This window comes from Ursus arctos, unplaced genomic scaffold (assembly GCF_023065955.2).
Source record: "Ursus arctos isolate Adak ecotype North America unplaced genomic scaffold, UrsArc2.0 scaffold_6, whole genome shotgun sequence".
In the NCBI taxonomy this organism is placed as follows: Eukaryota; Metazoa; Chordata; class Mammalia; order Carnivora; family Ursidae; genus Ursus; species Ursus arctos.
The window spans coordinates 54652580-54679145 of NW_026623078.1; the positions used below are offsets into that span (position 1 = coordinate 54652580).

At 32.5% G+C, this 26566-nt stretch overlaps 1 protein-coding gene across 1 annotated transcript in view; it reads left to right on the top strand.

The window, feature by feature from the left end:
- Nucleotides 1-26566, top strand: part of RIMS2 (regulating synaptic membrane exocytosis 2) — a 626259-nt gene that overhangs the window by 386081 nt on the left and 213612 nt on the right. The window contains exons 21-23 of the mRNA XM_057307663.1: nt 11656-11724; nt 17688-17844; nt 19521-19637. Of these exons, the coding sequence (XP_057163646.1) occupies nt 11656-11724; nt 17688-17844; nt 19521-19637 (343 nt within the window). The remainder of the gene's footprint in view (nt 1-11655; nt 11725-17687; nt 17845-19520; nt 19638-26566) is intronic.

Below are 26566 nucleotides of genomic sequence, written 5' to 3' on the forward strand. Positions count from 1 at the left end.
ATGGAACCATGAAAGTATCCATTTCACCCGAAAGAATACAGAAAGTGGGGAAAATGGAGCAAAGAACAGATGGGACAAATAGAAAATAAACAGCAAGTTGATAGATGTAAAATAACCAAATCAATCATATTAAATGTGAATAGTCAAAATACTGCAATTAAAAGACAGAGATTGTCAAATTGGATTTTTTAAAAAGGCAAAGCCAGCTATATATTGCCAGTGAGAAACCTACTTTAAATATAAAAACACAAAGAGTTTTAATTTCAAAGGATGGAAAAGATATACCCCACTAACACTAATTTAAAGAAATATGACGTACCTATATTAATATTAGACAAATAAGACTTTAGAGCAATGAGTTTTACCAAGGATAGAGGAGGTAGTTTTGTAGTAATAAAATGGTAAATTGATCAAGAGAACATATCATTCCTAAACATTTAAGCATGTAATAATAAAGCTTCAAATTACATGGGGAAAAATTTAAAGAGAGATTGTTAGACTGGATTTTTAAAAAAAGAAAAAAACAAGATCCAACTCTGGTGCTTTGAAAAGCTCAACAAAATTAACAAACTAGACTGATCAAGAGAAAAGACACAGATTACGAAAACCAGTAATGCATTGGAAATCACTACAAATTTAACAAGTTAAAAGGATTACTTTGGGAATACTTTGGGGAATCCTTTGTGAATACAATGAACACCTGTATGCCATGAAATTAAACAACATAGAAGAAGTGGACAAATTTCTAGAAAGCCACAAATTATAGAAACTTATCCGAAAATATAAGAAATCTGAATAAAACTATAATGACAAAAGAAGTTGAGTTAGTAAAAAGAAAAGGTTAGACCTTCTAGTGGCTTCACTGATGAATTCTATCAAATATGTAAAAAGAAATACCAGTGTTTCTTACATTCTTTGAGGGAAAAAAAGGAGAAGGAAATGCTCTCCAATTCATTCTATGAGACCAATATTATTCCAATACCAAAGGCAGAGAAACATTATAACAACAAAACTGCAGACCAATATCTCATGAATGTAAACATGGAAATCCTGAACAAAATATTAGTAAGTTGAATTAAAAATGTTTATTCACTGTAACTAATAGGGATTTACCCCTAATGCAGTGTTTGTTTACTAACTAAAATCAATTAAGTATAATTCAACGTAGTAATAGATAAAAAGATAAAATCACATGATCATGTGATGAGATGGAGAAAAGGCTATGACAATAGCAGCACTCCTTCACAACAAAAACTATCAGCAAAGTAGAAATAGAAGGGAACTTCCTCACCCTGATAAAGAAGACTTTAAAAAACCTACTGCTGACATCATTTTTAATTATAGAAAACTGAATGCTTTCTCCTTAACTGGGGACTAGGCAAGTATACTTGCTCTTACTATTTTTATTCAACGGTGCCCTGGAGATTCTAGTTAGGGCAGTCAGGCAAGGAAAATAAATAAAAGTCATTCAAAATGGAAAGAAAGAAGTAAAACTATCTTTATTCAGAGACATCATTCTTCTACATGTAGAAAATTCTAAAGATTCATCAGAAAACTACTAGAACTAATAAATAATGTCAAAAAAGTCTCAAGGTACATGAACAATATACAAAATCAATTATATCCTATATACTAGACACTAACATTTCGAAAAAGGTAATTAAGAAATATTTTCATTCCCACAGTATCAAAAATTTTAAAATACCTATGAATAAATTTCATAAAATAAGTACAAACTTGAATACTAAATAAATCAGAAAATCTTGCTGAAGAAAATTAAAGGAACATCTAAGTAAATGAAGAGATATTCCAAATTAATAGATTGGAAGACTCAGTATTATTAGGATGGCAGTTCTCCCCCAGATTTGTCTACAGATTCAGTACAATCACTAACAAAATCTAAGCATTACTTTTTGCTATAATTAATAAACTGATCTTAACATTTGTATGGAAATGCCCAAGATTCAGAACAGCCAAAAAGGAACAAATTTGGAAGACTTAGCAATTCCTGATTTCAAACTTACTACAACACCACGGTAATCACAACATGGGGGTACTGGCATAATGGAATCTAAGTCAGAATTCAAAAATAAACCCTTATATTTATGGTCAGTTGATTTACAACACGGGTGCCATGGCAATTCAGTTGGGGAAAATTGTTTCTTAGCCATTAATACTTGAACAATTGAATATCCACATGTAGAAAGATTAACTTAGACTCTGTCTCACACCATCCACAAAACCTAACTTAAAATTGATTGTAAACTTAACTGTAAGAGCTAAAACTGTTAGAGGAAAATATAGGAGAAAATCGTCATTACCTTGGGTTAGGCAGAGGTTTCTTCAAGACAAAAGCAAAAGCATTATCAAAGAATGAAGTGATAAATTGGACTTCATAAAAATTTAAAATGTTTGTGATTCAAAGACAGCATTAAGAAAGTAAAAGACAAGCCACAGTCTTGGACAAAATATTTGCAAAGCACATATTTGGAAAAGGACTTGCATTCAGAATTCATCAAGAAATCTTGAAAGTCAATAATGAGAAGACAAATGATACAATCAAAAGGCAAAATATTTGAATATCATTTCAGTGAAGATATATGGATAGCAAATAAGCACATGAAAATATTCCCAGTATCATTAGTTATTAGTGAAATGCAAATTTTAACAATGAGATATCACTTTACATTTACTAAAACGAGTGCAACAAAAAAAGACGATAACAATTTTTGGCAAGGATTTTGAGAAAATGGAATCCTTATACATTTGCTGATGAAAATGTGAATTAGTGTAGCCCTTTGGAAAACAGTCTGGTGGTTTGTTAAAAAGTTAAAATAAATTTACCATATGACACAGCAGCTCACTCCTAGATGTACACCCAAGTGAAATGAAAATGAATGCCCACTCAAAGTCTTGTACCTGATGTTTACACCAGCATTATTCATAATGGCCAAAAAGTGGAAATAGTTCAAATATCCATCAGTTGATGAATGGATAAATAAAATGTGGTATCCGTACAGTGGATTGCTATACATAACAAAGTATTAATGAATACCACCACATGGCTCAACATAAAAAAAATATTATGCTAAATAAAAGGTGCCAGATACAAAAGGCCACGTGTTGTATGATTCCATTTATATAACAGAAAAAGCAAATCTATAGAGCAGAGATTAGATTAGTAGTTGTCTGGCTGGGGATAGGAATGGGGAATGAGTGAAAATGAGTATGAGGAATTTTGGGGGGATGATGGAAATGCTCTAAATTTAGATTGTGGTGAGGATTACGCAACTCTTAAAATTTACTAAAAATTACTGGTTAGTATACTTAAAACCATTATATTATATAAATTATACCTCAATTTTAAAAATACAGTGAGGAAACTACAGAAGAAATAGATAAAACCTCAATTATAGTCAGATTTTAATGCTCTTTTCTTAGTAATTTATAAAATAAGTAGACAGAAAAGCAGTAATACTGGAGGGGATCAATAATTTCAACTAAATTAATGTTTATAGAACATTCAACATAACAGCATCAGAATACACCTTCTTTTTAAGTGCATTCAGAGCACTTATTAAGATAGATAATATTCTGGCCAAAAAAAAGTCTCAATAAATTTAAAAGTATTCAAGTCATACAAAGTATGTTATCTGACCATTATAGAATTAAATTAGAAATCAATAATAGAAATATCTCCTGATAATCTCCAAATATTTAGAAACTAAATAGCACTCTTCTAAATAACTGTGAGTCAAAGGAGAACTCAAAGGGAAAATAAAATGTATTTTGAAATGAATGAAAGGAAAACACAACATATCAAAATTCATGGGGTACAACTACAGCAGAAGACAGATGGAAATTTAGAGCACCAGATATTTATATTACAAAAGATATTTATAGCACCAGATATTTATATTACAAAAGATATTTATATCACAAAACATAAAAAGAGAGAGAGAGTGCAAATTAAACTCAAGTTAAATAGAAGAAAGGGAATAGTGAAAGTCAGAACAGAAAGCAGTGAAATAAAAACCAAAAAGCAGTAAAAAAATTAATGAAACCAAAGTTTGACTCTATGAAATCAATAAAATTAGTCAACTTTTAGGCAGAATGATCAGCAAAAAAAAAAAAGAAAACAGAAATTACCAATATGAGAGAAGAGGTGATGTTGCTACAGATTCTACAAACACTAAAGGGATCGTAAGGAAAAGTTATGAATAACATTATGTCGATACACTTGACAACTTGGAAAAATAGAAAATTTATTTGAAAGGCATAAACTCGATGCTCACTCAAAAAGAAATAACTTGAATAGCCCTGTATCTAATTAAAGAAATTTAATATGTGGTTAAAAACTTTGCCACAAAGAAAATTCAAGGGCCAGATGGCTTTACCAATGAGGCGTACCAGACATTTAAGGACAATATAATACCGTTCTACACAAACTCTTCCAGAAAAATGTATATTTGGGAAAACTTCCCAACTTGTTTTATGAGAGAAACATTACCATGATACCAATACCTGACCAAAATACTAAAAGAAAGAAATCTACAGACCTTATAGAAATTATGGCAAGTTTAGCAAATTAAATTTTGAAAGATTTAGCAAAAGAAAAATTTAGCAAATTGAATACCACAATACATAAAATGGATAAGGTAGCATGACCAAGTAGTGTTCATCCCAGAATTCAGTGTTTATTTACCATATGAAAATTAATGTTATTCATCATATTTAAAAAAATTCAAAATCATTATCTCAAGAGATTCAGAAAATCTTTTTCTGAATAACAAAATCAAACATCCATTTCTGTTAAAAAAAAAAGGAAAGAAAAGAAAGAAAGAAAAAGAAAAGAAACTCTAAGCAAAGTAGAATGGAAAGGAACTTTCTTAAAAAATAGGTAAAGCACATTTATCGAAACCTACAGCTGAATCATACTTAGTGATAAAAGACTGAAACCTTTCTTTGTAAGATCAGAACAAGAAAATGTTGTCCGTTCTCCCTACTTCTATTCAGAATTGTACTGTAGGTTCTAGCTGGTAAATAAGGAAAGAAAAAGAAATAAAATGTTCCCAAATTGAAAAGGAAGAAGAAAAATGATGTTGAATACTACATCTTCATCTATATAGAAAGTGAGGTGAAATCTACACAAAAGCTATTATAATTAAAAAGTGAGTTTATGAGCTTGTTGGATACATTTGTATTTATATGTACCTTCAATGAACAATTGAAAATTGAAATTTAGTAATACAATGCCATTTAAATGTGTCAAAAATATGAAATATTTATGGGTAAATTTCACAAATGTGTAAAAGATCTCTAAACTAAAAATTATAAAATACTGTAAAATCAAATTTTAAAAGACTTAAATTAATGAAGAAAAATACTCTGTTCCTGGGTCAAAAGAACCAATATTATATTATGTTAATTTTCCCCAACTTGATCTACAGACTCAATTCAATTAAAAAATCTCAACAGGCATTTTTGTGTAAACTGACAAACTGACTCTAGGACGTAATTGAAAATATTTAGTATCCAGAATTGCTAAAAATCTCTCCCACTTCCCCTGCTTGTGTTACCTCTTTCACTGGCTGGCTCTCTGTCAAATAAATAAATAAAATCTTTGGAAAAAAAAAAAGAAATACAAACTAACAGAAAAAAATAACTAACTGAATTCCTGTAACTACAAATATTAATATGTTAAAAGTTGAAATAAATCTTTGATTTAGAGAAAACACTAGACTCAGACATTCAAGTAGTTCATATTTAATATTAACATATTATTTCAACTTAATAAAACTCTTGCATAATATAAATAAAGTAGGAATATTTCCAAGCTCATTTACAAGGAAAACATAACTTTTATATCAAAAATCTACAAATCCATTCCAAAAAGGGAATTTATAGTCCCATTTCACTCTTAAATATAAATGACCAAAAAAGCTACTGTATACGGCAAATCAAATCCAATAGTTTTACAAAACTCTATAAATGTCATTGTAGACATTTACAGATCAAAGGAGAAAAAATATGTTCATTTCTTCATAATGAATTAAAAACTTTATAGAATTCAACAGAAATTCATAATGATATCTGTTAGCAAATTATGAATTAGAAACTTCCTCAATCTGATAGAATGTCTACTAAAAACTTACAGGAAATATAATCTCAAATGGCCAATGATAGAATTATTCATTAAAAAAAGCATGAGCAGGAGTGTGATTGTAATGGAGAGTCTAGTGCAATAAGAAAAGAAGAATTTAGAAATAATAAGGATTCAGGGACGCCTGGGTGGCACAGCGGTTAAGCGTCTGCCTTCGGCTCAGGGCGTGATCCCAGCGTTATGGGATCGAGCCCCACATCAGGCTCCTCTGCTAGGAGCCTGCTTCTTCCTCTCCCACTCCCCCTGCTTGTGTTCCCTCTCTCGCTGGCTGTCTCTATCTCTGTCAAATAAATAAATAAAATCTTTAGAAATAATAAGGATTCAAAGGAGAAATAAACTATCATTATTTATAGATGATATAATTATTTTCCTTAAACTCTGAAAATAATATACTGACAAATTATGGTTTACCAAGATGTCTGGATATAAGAATAATATATAAAGGTCAGTTGCATTTCTGTACACCAGTACAAACAGACATTCTTTAAATAATAACAGAATATCAGATACCTAGGAATAAATCTAACAAAAGTTATATAGAAGAACTACAGGAAAAAAATTAATGTTTATTAAGAAACATTAAGGAATACCCAAATAAATGGATATATGCCATAACCACTGATAGGAAGACATTATTGTTAATTTCCCCTATTTGACATACATATTTAATTGAGTTCTAATCCTATCAGATATCTTCAAGGACACTGATGAGTAGATTCTAAGTATGTAGAGGACTAAAGGGCCAAAAATAGCTGGAAGGATTCCTTTGAGAGCAGGGAGGAGAAACTTTCTCAGATATCAACATTTACTGTAGTTCACACGGTGTGCGTCTGGCATGAGAAAAGATCAGTCAGTGGAATACGATTGAGAGCCCAGAAGCTGACTCTACTACATGAAACGGTCTTTAATAAGGATCTGAGGTAACACGTCAGACCCAGAGAGGAGAAGTAAATGATTTAATAAATTGAGCTGGAAAAATACTATCCATAAAGAAAGAACATAGATGAAATTGGATCCCTGTCCTGCAACATGTACATAAACTTTAGGTGGACTAAGGACAGACAAAGTTAAGTTTCAGTCAGGAAGCTGAAGAGCTGTTAGAGATACGAAATAAAATATTTTTTATAAAGTTTAAACTACAAAATTGCAGAAGAAGCTGGGAGTTCTTTGTCAGAAGGTTTGTAAGGGAATGATCGAAGAATCTGAAAAAAAGTCATGTGCCAGAAGCAACAGAGAGGACCTAGTGAAAACATTTGAAGGGCTTTTGCCTCTTCTGTTCATTAGGGGTCTTGAAGTCGTTGTAGGTCATAAGGAAGGGTTGGGAAGGAAAATGCATGTAAACCTTCCCCTCCTGCTGTAATTTTAAGGGTGACCTGCAGAAGAAGGTCTGTAGGTCCTTTGTCATGGATCTGCAGATGTGCTTGGCACAGGACTGGGGAAATCTGAAGAAAGAGGTCTAGCAGGAGCCAGAGGAGCATCTAAAATCCCAGACTTGGTTATATCATACCTAAAAACCAGAAAGAATTGGAAAGAATTGAAAAACCACAATTATCATAACAGTCTCTCACAAATGTGACCTACAGAACTGATGAACTTGAATAAATAGAACATTCTCCCAACAAATAGAGAATGTACATTCTCTTCATCTATAAATGAAACTCATGTAAAATGTTGCTGTAAGTTTTTAATACATGCATATGGTATAAATTTAAAAGTAAAAAAAAAAAAAAAATCTCCCCCAGCTGTTTCTCAAACATCTAGTTCTCCTTACTTGAGTGAAATGCTGTTACCAGTTTCGGTATGTTTGCTCAGATAGTCTATGTTTACATAAAAAAATATGTATGGGTTTTTCCTCCTTTTTTCTAACATAAATAGTACCATTATTGTGTATCTTCTGATTTTTTTACTTTTATCTCCATTCTTTTAGTATTTATTATTGAAATCACAACCTTGCACACTTAACAAAGTAACATTAATTAACATCTCTACTATTTTTTCCAAACTGCATAAATATTGTAAAATCTGATTTGTACCATCACCCCTGCTATTTAACATATTATTGCCAGAATTTTACTCTGCCTCCCAATTAGTAATTTATTATGTCATTTTGTTCATTCAGAGTTTGTTTAGATATACCTGAATTTTTACCACTTTCTTTGCTTCCCACCTTTTTTTCATTTTATCCTCCCCTTTTTTTTTTCCTGGGATGAATTTCTCTATTTTTAGAGTACACATATTTTAGTAGTGCTTTCAATGAAGATCTGGAAACAGGCTGTGTTTTTCTGAATATGTCTTTATTTCTTTATTCCTGATGAAAAGTTTAGCTATATATAAAATTCTAGAATTCCTTTTATTCACTCTCTCTCAGCATCCTGACAATGTTATTTTAATAACTTCTGACTTCCAACCTTGTGGAAAAGTCTCTCCATTTATTTAACTTTTCTTTAAATTGTTAGCAGTTGTTATGAGTTTAATTGTGTCCCACCAAAAGCTTATGTCCTACCCCCAGTACCTAAGGATGTGAACTTATCTGTAAATAGAGTTAATACAGAAGTAATGAAGTTTTTACTTTTGAGGTCACTAGGATAGACTTAATCCAATATGACTGATGTCCTTATATAAAGCGGAAATTTGGATACAGATAGATGTGAACAGAGGGAAGACAACGTGAAGACATTCAGGGAGAGGATAGCCATGTGACTGGAGGGCTGTATTTACAAGTGAAAGAACGCCAAGGATTGCTAGCAAACCCCAGAAGCTAGAAGAGACAAGGGAGGATTCTTTCCTGGAGCCATCAGAGAGGGCATATAGCACGGCTGACACCCGATTTTGGACTTCTACCCTCCAGAACTGTGAGACAATAAATTTCTGTTGTTTGAAGCCCCCCAGTGTTTGGTACTTTGTTGCAGCAGGCCTAGGAAACTAATGCAGCAGTGTTTTGTGGCTTGGAGGTGTACATGTTTTGCACATGTTTCGTTACATGTATTCTTAGATTTTCCATGTGCTTTGGTAAGTGATAGTGGCTTTGAAATTTATTTCTAGTTGTTCATTGCTATTCTCTAAAAAATACAGTTCATTTTTGTATGTTGATTATGTATGTATTCTGCAATCTTGCTAAATTATTAGTCTTAGTAAGTTTTTTATAGCTTCCGTAGGAGTTTTAATTTACATGATCATGTTACCACTTGCTTTCCCATCCGTGTGCCATTCATTTATTTTCCTTGCTGTGTTTTACTGTAATGCAAGTGCAGTGTTGAGCAGAAAGGGTTGGAGTGGGCATTCTTAGTTTATTCTTTGTTTTAGGGGGACTACATTCTGTATTTCATAAGTAAGTCTGATGTGAGCTATAGGTTTCATGAATGGGGTAAGCGTTTTCAAATGATTCTTCTACATCTGTTGAAATGATTTTAAAATTGCATGTATAAATGAAAAACTCTAATATAAATAAACTAGAAAGAAAAATTAACAAATTAACCACTGTTGAAGAAAATTCCATTGTAATTTTCTCTCAATCACTGATAGATCAAGCAAACAAAAATTTAGGAAAGAAACAAATTAACAAGTTTAATCTCATGCTCAAAAAAAGAACTCTGCATTTAATAGTTAATGAATTTATATTCCTGTTATATCCATGAAACATTTGTAAGAATTATTAATATATTATTTAATAATTCATCTTCTGACTAATTTCAAAGACTGGAAGACTTGACAAATACAGGCTGTTTTTTTCAGCACCAGTATTACTATGTCAATTTAAAAAAAAAATAAATCCCCTCACAAAGGCTGATAAAATGAACTTCATTTTTTGCTGGTGTCATTCTTATCTTCCACCAGAGGCAGATCTGATTCTTGACCAACACTAAAAGCATGTAATCTTTATGCTGTAGTATGTATGGCACATTAAACTATCGTTATGCTGTCCTTGAGCATTCACGTTTACAAGGTGAAGTCTTGTTACAAGATGAGTAGCAATTCTTATCATGTCTCTCTTCAGTAACTTCATCTGTGGTATCCTTTTTTTCCCCAAATCCATTTAGAAAGTATACACTAATTCCGTAAATCCTTTTATGCTCAGTCTTTTGGGATATTGCGTGGTAATTGTAGTTTCCATATCAGTTGGGGCTGTAAGAGCCTATGATTTGATTGGGTTTAAAGTTTTATGATAGAAGGCTTTGGAAGGAATATAGCAGTGAGCCCATTCAGTGGGACCACATGATCAAAACAGATCAATGTCTTTTATGTAACCATTAAAAGGGGGAAAACAGTTCCGGCAACAGACTCTCCTTTCCCAAGAGGGCAGGGGTTAAAACAAACAAAAAAAGATTGAAATGTATAGAATATTTCTAAGAGGAAGTTGGAAATATTGGAGGGCAATCCTAGAATGTCTAATCATTGCTACTTTAGGTACCTTATAAAAAATGAGCTTTCAGTGTTTTATATATGTTACAGGAAAGCATTTGTTTTCTGATAACTGAATTTGGTCTATTTAATGAATAATGTGTGGTGTAAGTAGACTGACAAAAACAGTCATTTCTTGAAGTAGCAATGCTGTTTTCATTTATCATTAAGTATTTTCTGATTGTAAGGAAGGAAAAAATACTGTAATAAGGGATTCTATTGTGTAAGATGTGCTTATTTTTGAGACACATGTAGGAGAAAAGATACATTAAAAAAATCACATGTTTATATGCATATGTGATATACTTCATAATCAAATGTGAAGACAATCGGCTTTAGCCATCAGTTCAGTGCTATTTTTGCCATAACATGATTAACATTTTAAAATTTTGTAATAGAGGTCTTAATTATGTTAATTATTACTGCTCTGTTTGAGGCTATTTCTTAGAAAATAAAACAATTGTGTGTAATTAATACACAATTTAGATGTATTAATAAGTTTGTAGATGATTTATTTCTCATTTTCTTTTCAAAGCAATGGAGGAACAGCTAAACTAATACTGAAAGAAGATTAAGATGTCTTAAATTATACTTCTCTATGAGTGTGAAAAATGAAGAATTGGGTATATTTAATTTATTAGTCATGCGTTTTAGAAAAAGGCACATGAATGCTCTTGAAATAACATTGTTTTGCTTTGAAATTTATATAGACTTAAGTGCCTTTGTCTAAAAGCATCTGAAACTGACTTAACTTAGCTATTTTTAACTTAGCTTTTTGTTCAATAGATTTTATCAATCAACATTAAATCGCATACATATATTATTTGGTATTTAATATTATTTCAAGCTTTAGGCATTTGGGAAATTTATTTTATACATTTTAAGCATAAAATTTAAGAATAATATCTTCACATTATGAAATATGAGTAAAAATAAGTGTGAGCTCATAATGACTTTCCTTCTCTCTCTATTTTTTATTCTCAAGTATTTCATTCAAAATTCTTTCACTTTTTTTTTTAGGTTGGTGAGGAGTTTTTTTTTTTCTCCCCCTTAATATTCAGCAATTTTAATTATTTCTATTGTTTGCTTCATAGGGTCAAAAAGAATAAGTGATAGTGAAGTCTCTGACTATGACTGTGATGATGGAATTGGTATAGTATCAGGTAAGAATTTCAGAATTATTTTATAGTAATAAGAAGGAAGGTTATTCATCATTATCTACCAATAAACAGATTAAATAATATATAAAATGAGAAAGAAATAACTTGCCTGTTTATCCCCTCTCACCCCAAAAAAACCACCTTATGGCAATTTAACCATTGAATAATTCCAGTTGCTGGAACTCTTGTATCAATTGTTAAACTGAATATTCTTTTACTGAAAGTGAATACTTCTAAGTTTTCTATTTTTAAACTGCTAAATCATAAGGATTTTACCATAAATTTGAAAAGTTATTGTGTAATTGAAACTTCTTTATACTGCATAACAGTGTGAAAAAAATAAAATCTTTTTGACGTCACCAACATACTCAAATATGTCAAATATTTGCGCTTTGTGAAATTTTTTTCATTGTTGTCATGTTGATTATGTATCAGGCACAGCTTTATTTTCAAATTATGGTATTGTAGTTGAAAATCGTGCCTGATTTATGGTTGGAAATTTATTTGATGACTTAAAAAATATGAAGATGATTTCAAATCCTCGAAATCTGCTTACTATTAGAAAGTTGAAGCATCACCAGATTCTTTTTTTCTTTTCCATATTCTTTTTATCAACATGAAAATCAGGATTATGGTATTGTGGTTTTGAAATGTTATCTTTTCATAGGCTCATACCTTTAGTAAATTACATTTACCTAAGTATCATGATAACTAAGATTTAAACGTTAATTCTGTTAAAAAATACTTTTCTGTGTTTTCTTTTTTTAATGTCCTTTTTGTTTTAAGCTCCGTCATTAACAGTAGTTTCAATAGAGACTAAATGCTTCAATCAATCGTTTATCAAGTAATTTGGCTGTCAGATGAAGCAAATAATCCTTCTTATCCCCCATGTGAACTAGCATTTTAAACAACTAGTGTAACTCTAGACACCAGCAAATCTGTTAGTACTTCGTTCCCCATATGCAGAGATTCGTTTCCAACTGCATGTTATACATATCTGTCGAATGCAGAGTATCTGTTACAACCATTGAAAACCCTTTTAACCTGAACTATCAGCCTTTTCTCAATAATGAACAGTTTCAGCTGCTTTCTTTAATTTTTCCAAGTTTGCAAGGCAGATGTCCTGAAAATTAACTATGCCAGGGGTAATATTTCCCATGTGCTTACTTACTTTGTTTACTCTGACTAATTCAAGTCAGAGGTAATTTTTTATATTTGCATTGCTAATATTATTCTTCAAAGTAAATAGAAACTTTGATTGATATTGAAATTTAGGGTTCTCAGGGAAGCAACTGCTGGCCTGGATTTTGTGCCCCAATGGTATGCTGAGTAGGGAAGAGAGAATGATTGTAAACCAGCTATTCTCTGAACCAGTTGACTCACCCCACAATGCAAATAAATGGAATATATATATAAAATATGAGTTTATAGCCACTTAGAATGTTAGTGTTATTTTCTAATCTGACCTGAAATAATATACAAGTACATGTAATATACAAGTACATTTTCCACTGGGAAGGTAGAGTGATGTTTTAATAATTAGCTCTTAAATGTCACATGTAATATTCTGATTTCCTAAGTTAATTACCTAACCCTGATACTCATTTTTTATTACTTCTGAGTAGCTCTTCATATTATTAATAATGAATATTTTCTTAAAACTCTGTATTTCTTTTTAGTTTTCATGGGACTGCATTATTTGAATTTTCTTCTTGTGGTAACTCTTCCTCCTTTTCTCAATAGTCTCCTTTAAACTCCATAGTCATAACTCTTTTCTCTATATATATTCCCTTACCTTGGATTTCAATGATGTTCTTTTTATGAATGTCTCTCAAAACTTTATTGACAGTCCTAATGCTTTTTCCAAAATTCTTTTCCGCATGTTTAGCTTTTTGCCCATGAGGCTGAAAATACTGTTATACTCCTCCTCTCCAAACTGGTTAACCTTCTAAACTTCTCTCTTTGTAGTATACATTTTTTCCCAAAGATTTTATTTATTCATTTGACAGAGAGAGAGAGAGAGAGAGAGAGAACAAGATTTTATTTATTAATTTGACAGAGGGGCAGAGGGAGAGGGAAAAGCAGGGTCCCCACTGAGCAGGGAGCCCAATGTGATGGGGGGAGTGAGAGGGATGTGGGGTGGGGCGGTTCAATCCCAGGACGCTGGGATCATGACCTGAGCCCAAGGCAAACGCTTAAGCTTAACCGGCTGAGCCACCTGGGAGCCCCTTTGTAATATACTTTTAACTTCCTGGTGGGCTAATCAAATGTTAAGAGTCATTTATTTCTTCCCTTTTTTGGTCTTGTATCTGATCACAGATTGTTGTTGGTTCATTTCAGAATATCCCCAGACTCCATTGTTGGACTTTTCCTACATTCACTACTCTAGTGATCACATCTCTTTAAAGTCCCATGCCTTCAAATAGTATCTGTATGCTAAACTTCCCACATGTCCAGTCAAAAGCACTCATTTGTATTTCAAATTTTTATTTTCTGCTGCCCATTTGACATCTGTGCTTGGAAATGTAGTAGATATCTTCAACTTGACATGTCTAAAACTGATCTTTCCCACCAAACCAAGTTATTTGATGGCAACTCCATTCTTTTACTTGAATTAAAATTTTAGATTTGTTCTTGTCCTTCTCTTCCTTGTATGTCCAACATCAAATCTTATACAATATCGTCCCGATGGCTCTACCTTCAGAATATATCCAGAATCTGACTACTTTCCATGTTTCCATTGCTGTTGTCCTGGTTCGTCTCTTGCCTGAATTATTGCCTTTCTTCTTTTAGTCTATTCTCAGCATGGCAACTGAAGTGATCCTGTTTAAAGAAGATAGGTCATAGCCAGTTTCTGCTCAAAATCCTCTAATGGGTAAAAAATCACTCAGATCAAATGCCAAACATCTTTACAAAGCAACATAAGGCCCCACGTGATTTTCCTCCTTCCTCCAAGTGTCTCTGATCTCTTCCATTGCTCCACTGCTAGCACCCTCTTCTCCCTGCTGTTGTGAACATGTTCAACTGACTCTTATCTTGGGGTTTTTGCACTTGTCTTGCAACCCTCCTCTCTCTGTATCCTCTTGGCAAAGCATCTCACTTCCTTCAAGTCTTTCTGAAATGTCAGCTTCTCAGTGAATCCTCTCTGTGCCCAACCACCTTATATAAAATTGCAAAATGCTTCCCTATTCTGACATTCTGATCTCCCTTGACTCCGTTTTGTTTTCCTCTTAGCAGTTAATCACCTTCAAACATATCATATAATTATTTATTAGGATTTTTATTGTTTCTACCACTCCAACTGGGTTTGTTTTGTTTTGCTCACTCTGGCTCCTGGAATAACATGCCCATACAGTCATAAATACTTATTGAATGGATGATTGTATTGATTTTTTCTATGTAGTCTGTTTCCACTACCAGTTGTCATACTCCAAAGTCGTACCACTAGCTCTATGTGGCTATTTATATTTAAATTGATTTAAAATAAATACATTAAAAATTCAGTTCCTCATTAACACTAGCCAGATTTCAAGTGCTCAGTAGTCATGTGTGTCTAGTGGCTACCATATAGGACAGTGCTGATAGAGAACATTTTTATCATTTTAGAGAGTTCTGTTGGACAATCTGTTCTACATTTTATAAGAACAATTAATCTTGCTGCAATCTCTCTAACCTTTAGTTTGAATTAAAGTATACTGCTGTCAGCGTCATCTTCCTAAATTATTTCTTTGATCATAAAAGATAAATGTAGCCTAAGAGCACAGTGAGAGCTTTGGGAGTGAGATAGAATTTGCTTTTAATCCCAGACCCTGTATTTGACACTTAATTTAAATTTCTTAGTAAATTTCTTAATGTAAATTTCAGTTTCCTCAAATATAAAATGAGGATAATATATTTTTTAAAGATTTTAGTTATTTATTTGTCAGAGAGAGCACAACTAGGGGGAGCAGCAGGCAGAGGGAGAAGCAGGCTCCCCGCTGAGCAGGGAGCCTGATGCAGGACTCGATCTCTGAACCCTGGGATCATGACCTAAGCTGAAGGCAGATGCTTAACCTGAGCCACCCAGGTTCCCCAAATGGAGCTAATATTATCTTCTTTGCAGATTTGGTTCTTTCACATCATTTAGAGATTCCTGAAAAAAACCTTGTGCTCTGCAAAATCGTGGACTAAAACAACAGGGCATCTGGGAAAACCGGTTAGATCGGACCATTCAAAACTCATGTAGCTTTGTAATCAAAACACTAAAAATAAAAATACATGTAATTTTTAAAAGTCGTGTTAACTTTTAAGCAATAAAAATATTAAATGTGGGATTTAAAATAAAACGAAGGTATCTAGATGGAAGGAGTATGTCTAGATGGAAAAGAGGATAAGTCTGCACGGTTATGGTGTCAAGGGAAATATTCACAAAACCAGGAGGAACCCATGCAAGAAATACTTCTAAGAGGGAGTTTTTTTGACCAAAGTGAGCCAAAAGGAAGAACATGGGATGAACGAGCATCATATGTAGTTCTGTATTTCTCTAGCTTTCTGCATGCAGCTGTGTTAATGTACTTTGCTTTCAGCTGCTATTATTTGGTGGATAGAGTGGGCACTGTGGGTGCTCCATGCATATCCTCTTCAGTTCAGCTGCTTTACCATCTCCAGTGAAGGCTGGCTGCTCACAGCTCACAGCTGCCCCATTTTCCGGAGAACTGGCCTTAGACAGACAGAAAACAATCTCATCCCCTTCCCACTGGCAGCCTTCAGTCATGACTGGCTAACATTGGAGTACTAAAGTCCAGGACCCTTGCTTCAAAGTCAGAGCAACTCTGGTACAGTTCACATTCCAGAGCCTCCAGTGGAATCAAGCTGAGATCACATTCTTACTTAGTTTCTCCCCGTGCCCTGTTCTGCTTATGTCTTTCTCTTGAGACCGCTGCTTCAGTCGTTCGTGTGCACACAGATCTTTCTCTTGCTGCATTCCTTGGGAACCTCACTTCAGATAGTACTGCAAAGTGTGAGCGTGTTGGGGAAAATCGCATATGAACCAATACTTTTTCTGAGTTATTTCTGAGACAAGTGTTTTAACAGAACACTTTGTACAGCACCTCGCAGAGTTCCGGCACATTGTGAAAGTCAATAGCGGCCATGATGAGCATGATGAAGATAACGGTGGGGGGGATAATATCACTTCCTGCTCAGAAATGTTCAGGTTTTTTCCATTAGAAGCCTTATGATGTTTTAGATGTACACAACATGGGTCAAGCTTACTTTTACTGTTTATTTCCCTACTGCTGCCCCACATGGGACTGCTGTTTTTCTATGAACTTTGAATTCCTTCTATTTTTCTCTCCATTGGTTAAATATCCATTGCTTTCTAAGATTCATTTGAGTTCTATCACTTCTAATACACTTTTTCTAAGTGTGTCAAATCATTGGGCTGTTTCCCTCCTCCAAACTGTCGTGTTTTTATTCTCAGGCATCTATTGTATGTCAACCGTGTCAATCACTATAAGAAAAGCAGTTTACGTAGGTACTTCAGATGATATTCAGAATACTTCTAATGTTGTTTATCTCCTGAAAAAATAATCATAGGCTTCTAGGAATTTTTGGGAAGTTAATAATTTTGAATATTTATAGTTGTTGAAAAGTAATTAAAGCTCTTCTAGTTTATTGAAGAGGTGAAAATGTTTTTACGATAAACTTGCCTCTTTTAGTAAAGATAACTAACTGTATATAAAAGTTTTAGTCTAACTATCACAGTGCCTTGGACATAGTAGCTATCTAAATATTTGTCATTCATTTTTAATTTAAGTGTTCGCAAAATACTATTTTATGGTGGTATTATGTTTTATTCATTATGCTTTACATTTAATATATTCAGAGGCTTTCAAATTCGCTAACATTTAGTTTTTTCACTAAAGTACAAAATGCAAAAGGACTTATTGGGGAGATAACTGTATTCTTAATCTTTGCACCTTTAGATTATCGACACAATGGTCGAGATCTTCAAAGCTCAACATTATCAGTGCCGGAGCAAGTAATGTCATCAAACCATTGTTCACCATCAGGGTCTCCTCACCGAGTAGATGTTATAGGAAGGACTAGATCATGGTCACCCAGTGTCCCTCCTCCACAAAGGTAAGAAACCATATACATTTTATTTGTAGGATGGTATTAAAAGACCACTTATCACAACAAATCATCAATAATTTCTAAAGGTAATAAATTCTTGCAGAAGAAAGTTACTTGAGGAAAAACAAATATTTCTTCACCAACCTAAATATTGAGAGTAATATGAAATATAGGCTACTTTGTAACTTTGGCAGATGTGTGTATTCTTCTATGTGAAAGTTCAAAATCATAAAGAAGACCCAGCTTTCAGTTACATATCAATACTGAGCATATCTAGTTAGAACCAACCAACTATACTCTTGAATGATATAGGTATTGATAATTTAAGAAATAGGAGAAAATAAGCATCTGATGGGGTTTTGAAGTTAGGAGCAATCATGCAAAGAATAAAAAATAAAAAGCACAGGCAGAGGGAAGAGTGGCTCAGAAAATCTACAGCTCTAGGTCTTATAACTTGTAAAAAACTCTATCATCAATCTAGTTAAGTACAGAAAGGCTTACAGGAGTAAGAGCCATGGAAATAAAATATTTACTAACAAGAAATATGTACATAATTCACATTTTATAGACTTGCAAAGTTTAAGAAAATTTGAACTCTTAGAATGATAATCTTATAATGCCTATTTTGAATGAATAATTGAGTTAGTTTTAGATTTAGACTTTTTCCTTATGATTTTAATTTTTTACATGCTATTAAGCTATCTAAGAGAACTTAAGATTTGTTATATTTATAAATTTAATTTATTTAGTGTATAAGGTAACTGCTAGAAAGTTATTACTTAATTTAGACCATTGAAATAATTAGAAAGAAAATACATTAAGTTTATAAAAATTTAAAATGATTGAAGATGTTGAATTAACTAAGTTTGTAAATGGGACTAAAATTATTAAAAGTCTTCTGAAAAGTAATTGCTCAAATGTGGTAGACTTATCAATATAATAATATTTGTAATCTGAAATTTAAGGTTTAAGAGAGAACTAGATTTTGGATTTTAACTTTAATAAATTAAGCCATTTCTTATTTAAAAAAAAAAAAAAAAGGATGCTTGACTTTTACCAGGGAAAGAATATTTGAACACACCTAAAAAAAAATAGGCAAAGTTTTAGAATAGATTCAACTGCACCTGACAGAAAGCCCATACTAACAGGAGCTATGTAAGAGGCTTATTCCATCATGAAAAGAAGTGTGTAGGTTGACAGTCCTGGGCAAGAATGGTAGCGTAAAAAAAATCATCATTGATCATTTATAAAGACTTCAATTTGGATTTTAAAAAAAGATCATAATCATTTTCCTAAAACAAGATACACCAATATTATCTGTAAGCAACAAGCTGAACTCATTTTCTCCACAGATTTATTCTTCCTCCTGTATTGCATATAAGAATCACTACCAGAAACCTGGGAGTCATCCATTAATAATTTTTTGATAATCCTTATCTCTATCCCCATTGATATCACATTTATGTGTTTATCTCTGTTATAACAGCCGTCTCCTGACTTCACTGTCTACCTCCAGTGGAAATGTATCCATTAGCCCGAGGTGCAATTAGTTAAAACGAAAAACTTGGACTTGATGTTCCAGTGATTTTTGTCTTTCTACTTTCTTTATTAATAAGCCTCATTTCTTAGTATAGTGTATGATTATGGTTCATTAAGATGTTTAATGGATTTTGCTATTTCAGTCGGAATGTGGAACAGGGGCTTCGAGGGACACGCTCTACTGCTGGACATTATAATACAATTAGCCGAATGGATAGACATCGTGTCATGGATGACCATTATTCTCCAGATAGAGACAGGTAAATAGGATTAAATACTATTAGACCTTATAATCGCTGCCTTCAGGAAGAAGGTATTACCATAAAATATTTTCATCCAGAACTCGGATGTGTGTTTTCTTAGCTTCTAACGCCATTTCCTTTACAATGCCTACATTCGTTCTTATGACCACCATGTTAAAAAATAAAACAAACAAGAACAACTTTTTCTTTGGTTTAAAAAAAAATCATCTTGCGCTTGCAGTTTTGGTCCTTCATTAAATCAAGCCAATTAAGCTAATGAGTTTGCACATGAGGTTATAAGGATAATTATAATGAAAATAGACATTTCATTATTTTCTTGTTATCATAACCAATCATTACATGTAAATATACTTCATGAGACAATAGATTTAAAGTCTTTACATTCATCAGGGAAACCAGTGTGACTTTTTTATATATAGAAGTATTGACACAAGTCTGGTTTGTTTAGGAAACAGACACAAAAACTGATTCATGAAGAGGTTTTTCCTCATGGCTTTCAGTAAACCTTTTAAGCTTCTTAAAGAATTATGCTTGTTGATTGTTGTATTTGGAGAAATTCTCCAAATTTGCTCCATTAAATGTGACATACTTGGAAATAACATATGTTTCAATGCATCAATCACATTAATAACTATTAATTATTAACTTAACTTTTTAAGTTAAACAAATTGATTAATCCTTGAATTCATGGTTTGGTTCTATATAAAGAAATATGCTGCGATATTTCCCCCACACTGTCAAATAGGTTTGAGGTAAGGATTAGCAAAGAAAGTTTCATTTACTGTTCAGAGAATATTATGATAAAATAACAGGGTAACACAGAAGTCTCTTTGTATGGGACCTCAACCAATTTTAATAACTTCTTAAATCAACTGACCTGAGAAGTTCCCAATATTTATCATTGTCAATATTTATAAGTTTAATTGTTTTCATCTAAATCTAGGGTTATACTCAATTTGGGCTTATAATTTCATTGTGTTAAGTACACTTTTCAAAAAGAAAAGATAGGGAACATCTATCCTAATCTTCAGTAGTGTCAAACAAGTATTGGCTTTTGTGTCTGAGATCTAAGAAGAAATAGGAAGTTATTAAATTAATATCTTTATTAATTGTTAAATGAAAGTTAATGTGGTATTTTATTTCTTTTAATTTGCTTAACTTTTTCATAGTGATCTGTGTCTTTATGGGTAATTATATGTGTGGGACCTATAGAAATTGATTCACATCAAGTATGATACTAGTGAAAGAAAGATAACTGTATGGGCATGATTAGGAGTTGGAAGAAGTCATATTAGGGTAGGTGAATGAGTATTTTTATTACGTTATAGAATTCCAATAAGTTTGTTCATCTCTGGAAATTATTTATATAGCAATTCATGAACTCCTTGTTCTTTGAAATTTTGTTAAGGCAATGATGAAAGAAAAAAGTCTGGAAATGACTTAAATCCTTCACATTTACACAAGTTCTTTCTTTAGATGAGAAGTGGACTTGGTATTTTCTCTGAAGACAATATGGTCTAAATCTTGCAGAGAAGAAAAAAATAAAATTAACCTCAAGAATTATATTTACAAACAAAAATAGTCACTATCATGTCAACCATATAATAATTTACCAATATTTTAATACAAATAGCCATAACATTAATGATAAAAGACTTGCTGTTAAATCCTTGGCATATAGCTATTATAGTCATAACTGATATGTCATTATATTTTTTCTTGTTTACTTTTATGAATCTTTTAGTTTGACAAAAATGTTCAAGTAATTCAGAAGTTTTGGAGGAATTTGACCCCTGGGGTTTCATCACTTTTTTAGAATGCTGTGAATTACCGAATCATAATTACTCCTAATTGTGAGCTGTTTTAATTTTTTTTTAAATAACTAAAATAGAATTTCTTTTAAATAGGACTATAAAACTATTTCTAATGTTATTTTTGAGTTATCCGTGTAAACATTACTTATTAACATGAGGGATCAAAAATCAAAAAGTACAGTAGTATCCATGTTAGGTAGCCTATCACATTATTAAACAATGGGTTCTTCATTTCTGTTGTATCCTTTATATTCTAAATATTCTAAGAGATTTTCAATAATAGAATGCATGGGAAGACATCATAATTTTTATGCACTCTTTAGAAGGTAAGAATAGTCTAGAACTCTTATAGTGAATTTTCATGAATAGCATTTTATATGGTCAATCAATAATCCTGTTGATTAAAAGGCCTAAAAGAGAATTTCCTTTGACATAGTAAGTAAAATTTAGGCATTTTGAGTGGTGCATTAACTTTCCTTGTCAATAATAAATGGTACACTGGACCAGAAGAGTATTTTATTGAATATGCTCTTTTTTTGTAGGATTTGGAACCAAATGACATTGCATTTGAATGTAGACTTTTTATTACTTGCTAGCTGTGTTTCTTTGGGAAAATTAATGTCTTTGACACTTGATTTCCTTAACTATAAAATTAGAACATTAGTACCAACTTTTAGGGTTGTTAGGTAGATTAAATGACACAGCACCTCCAGTTGCATAGTGTGTACTCAGAAAATGTGCCTTACCGTTAACATTTTAAAGGATCTTGTGGCTTACAAATAATTGACATCTTAATGTGCTTATTAACTAAGCAGAAAAAAGAGAAATCAGTTAATACAGATTTTTTTTTTTAAAGCTTTGTGGAGAGTGTAGAACATGAGTTGGACCTTGAAAAATGGACATGCTTATTTAGGCAAGAGCAAGAGTATAAATACAGAGGCAGAACACACATACATATCAGAAAGACACAGTATGAAGGATGAAGGAGTTGGGACATATTGGAAAGTTGTGCATGAAGATAATGGCTTTTACATTGGCTACATTGGGTGAGAAATTTTACTATTTGGCATTAATTTATGGTGTCTGGCTAAACTTAAGTGGTATAAGAAGGAGATAATAGTATTTGTATCTCTTTCTTATAGGTAATGTTAAAAAGAATTATACATCAAAATTTGACTGGATCTTTATATCTCTGCACATCTCACTCTGTCATCATTAGTCAAAATCCTGTTCTGTTTTGAAAAGAAAATAGGTTATTTACAAGTAATCTTGGATTACTTGGATGGAGGGCTATTAGTTAAAATGATGAATTATAACAGACATCGTTCATCTTCCTCTCCATCCCCCATACTTTTTGGATCATTGTTTCTCTGGTAAACCCTGGTAACAATGACTAGGAACATTATTTTCCTGGGGCAACTTATGTGGCTTTACTATTAGAAACCATTTCAAGATCTTATTTGTTTACATGAGTTAATTTACTATTAGAATAAGTATAGAGTACTAGATAATATTTCTGTAACATGTCAGTGATATCATGCAGTACTCATTTTTATGTCTATCCTGGAGGCCAAAATATACTGGGTACCTTTAATTCTATGCAGTATACCATAAGCATAATAAGAAAAAAAATACAATTAACCCTGGCCTAAGATACATTACTTCATAAGCTTTTTTCTTTTGTGCATTCAATTAATACATTTGTATTCTAAAAAGAAAAATGTCATATTATGTGAATCTCTAGGATACTTCACACACTTAATGCCATTTCTTACTCTTTATCAGCCAACCAGCAACAAGAAAGTGTCAGAGTTACCCATGACTGCTTATAGTCGTCTTGGTCCTTTTAGTTATCAGCTTTGAGGGGAGCACATCTCTAAAAGTTTGAAAATACAGAGAAAGTAAATGAAAAAAAGAGAATTCACTTTACAAAAATAATACATTTTATTATATTTTAAGAATATATTTTAACATAGTTAAATCATACTGAGTATATTTTAGGAACTATAAAGTAGCAAAACATTAACAGGAACATAAAGTTTTGCGTTCAGTTGAGATTGTTAGAAACTTTGCTTTCAAAAACTATAGGTTATTTAAGGATGAGGTATTTTATTTCTTCTTTTTGCAATCCTTTTTGTTTGGTAGTTTCTAAAAGGAGACATTCAGGCTCATCTGATATAATGGAAGAATAATTCATTATAAATACAGTTTTGTTCTGTCTTTAAAGATTACATTTCTTAATAAGAATCTAAGTGTCTAGAAATCAGATCAGCAGTCCAGTTCAATTATTTGAATAGTGATATTTGTCACTATGATTTTTGAATCTGTAAATTCTTTTTTTCACTTTTTAAAAATAGTAATTTTTTTAGTTTTCTATTTTCTTTTACAATGAATTACTGCTCTGCTCAATTTTTAAAAAGTTTCAAAGAGATTAGATAAATTGCAATTTTTAACAATTTTTTAACTCATTATGTGTATTCGTGACAGTATTGTTTGATTAGGTTTTATAATTCCATTAATTTTGGAAGAAAAGTAAGAATGATTTAATTGAGAAGAGTAAATGAAATGTTTTTAAGTGGATGTGGAAAGGCCCTTGGATGCATCTCTGGATCTCAGGTGGATTTTACTACCAATACATTGTGGTTAATTTTATGTAATATTCTTCGATGTAGTTTTATAGTTTTCAGCAGAATCTCAAGGGGGATCATGACCAGATTGTGTTAAGAGGTATAACATGGAACATTACATCAAAAACTAGGGATGTTCTGTATGGTGACTAACATAACATAATAAAAAATTATTATAAAAAAAAAAGAGGCATAACATGACTATAGAAAACTATGCATTCTGGGTTCTCCAAAGAAACAGAGCCAGTAGGATAGATAGATAATAAGGATTTGGCTCACATAATTATGGAGGTCAAAAGAGCCTACTATCTGCTCTATGCAAGCTGAAGACCCATGAAATGATGTATAATTCAGTCCAAGTCTGAAGGCTTGAGAACCAGGGTGGCCAATGTTATAAATCCCAGTCTGAGGGCCGGAAAGATAAGAGATGTCCAGCTCTAAAGTGAGGCAGGAAAAAGGGAGGAATTCACCCTTTTCCTCCTTTTGTTCTGTTGAGCCTCTCACCGGATTATATGTTGCTCACTCAGATTGAGGAGGGCAATCTACTGAGTCCACTGATTCAAATGCTAATATCATCCCAAAACACCTTCACAGACACACCCAGAAATAACACCCCCACCCCTTGGGCCAATTAAATTAACTGTCACTAAAAGGGAAATAAAACAAACTGATGTTTGATAAAGGTGATCCTTGCTTAATGTTTTCTTTGGCTTTATAGAGACAAAATTAACTATAAGGCTCCCCAAGGAAAGTATTAGAAATTGATGACAATATATATGTTCTATGAGTTTGAAAATTTTAATAGGTTTTGGAGTTTACATATTTTTATTGCTCAAGTAATTTTCAGAGAAGATCTATTTGTTCTTAATACAATAAATCCTAACATCACAACTGTTGGGTATTACTTCTACTCTTTGTAATGCCAGGAATGTCTTTTTTGAATACTGTTTTACTTTTTTTTTTTATGCTACATGGATTTGTAATGTTCTGTTTACATTTCTAGAAGTTTCTGTGATTATGTGAAGCATTGCCTTCTTTGGAGGGTAGGATCACCATGAAAATAGCATAATTCTGTTTTTACTTTTTAGTTCAATCCAATGTATTTATTGAGTGTGTCAGCCAATTTTGCACAAAGATTTAAAATAGACATTATCCTGGCCTAAATAAACAGATGATCCAATTAATTATACCAACTCATACATACCAACTAATTATATAATATACCAACTAATTATAAAACATAGAAGCCGGTCAGGCCTGAGCATAATATTACTGGAATAGATTAGAGAGAAAATTACTTGCTTGAGTATTGGAAAAAAGCTTCAAAGGGAAGTTGGACTTTAAAGATTGAGTAGAATTTTCAAAGGCAATAAAATGGAGACAGAGGGAGGATAATGGCATTCTTGGCAGGGTGATAAGCATGAACAGTCTCAGACTCAGGAAAATATGGGATATATTTAGAGAATCTTAGGTGGTCTGGCATACCCACATAAAAAGTTGTAGTATGGGGGATGGGAAGTGATAGGATATGAAGGTTGAAGTAGTTTAGAACTCAATTTGTATGCCATTTTAAGGAATATGTACTTGTTTTTGATACGTGAAAGCAATGAAGGATTTTAAGCAAAGTACCTACATGATTGAAAGCATAATTTGTAATTGTCTTGCTTGTAGACAAAGTGGAGAATGGATTGGATCAAGAAAGGGTTGGGGTTGAAGGAGGGGAGACAATAGATTGTACCAGTAGATATGGTAAGCCTGATTGAAGGTAGGAGGAGAAAGGGAAAAAAAGAGATAAATCTGAGTTACTTAAGCATTAGAACTAGCAAGGTTTATAAATCAATTAAACGTGGAAAATAAGGAAAATGGAGGAGTTAAATTATGAGATTTTTAAGACTTGGTTTGTTAAGTAAATATTTAAATCTTTAGTTAAAACTGGAATTACATGAAGAAGAATAGCTGAAGTATTATATTAAGTATCAAAGGAGGGTTCAAGAATTATATTTGAAACTAGAGGGTCTTTTAGAGATCATGGAGTCCTCAATTCTGAAGAGGTACCTGAGGGACTGCTGTTGTAGGGAAGGACGATGCCAAATGGATAGGGATTAGCCTTCCCACTCCCTCTTTAGCCAGAGTCATTCTGATTTTATTGGATTCTTTTTTTTTTTAAAAGATTTTATTTATTTATTTGACAGAGATAGAGACAGCCAGCGAGAGAGGGAGCACAAGCAGGGGGAATGGGAGAGGAAGAAGCAGGCTCATAGCGGAGGAGCCTGATGTGGGGCTCGATCCCATAACGCCGGGATCACGCCCTGAGCCGAAGGCAGACGCTTAACCGCTGTGCCACCCAGGTGCCCCCGATTTTATTGGATTCTTAATGATTGGTTTTATGTAAAAATTTGTTCCAAAAAAAACAGTGGTCTTCTGATCAAAAAGAAAGTTTGAAAACTACTGCTCCAGCCCCCTCATTTCACAAATGCAGCACCAG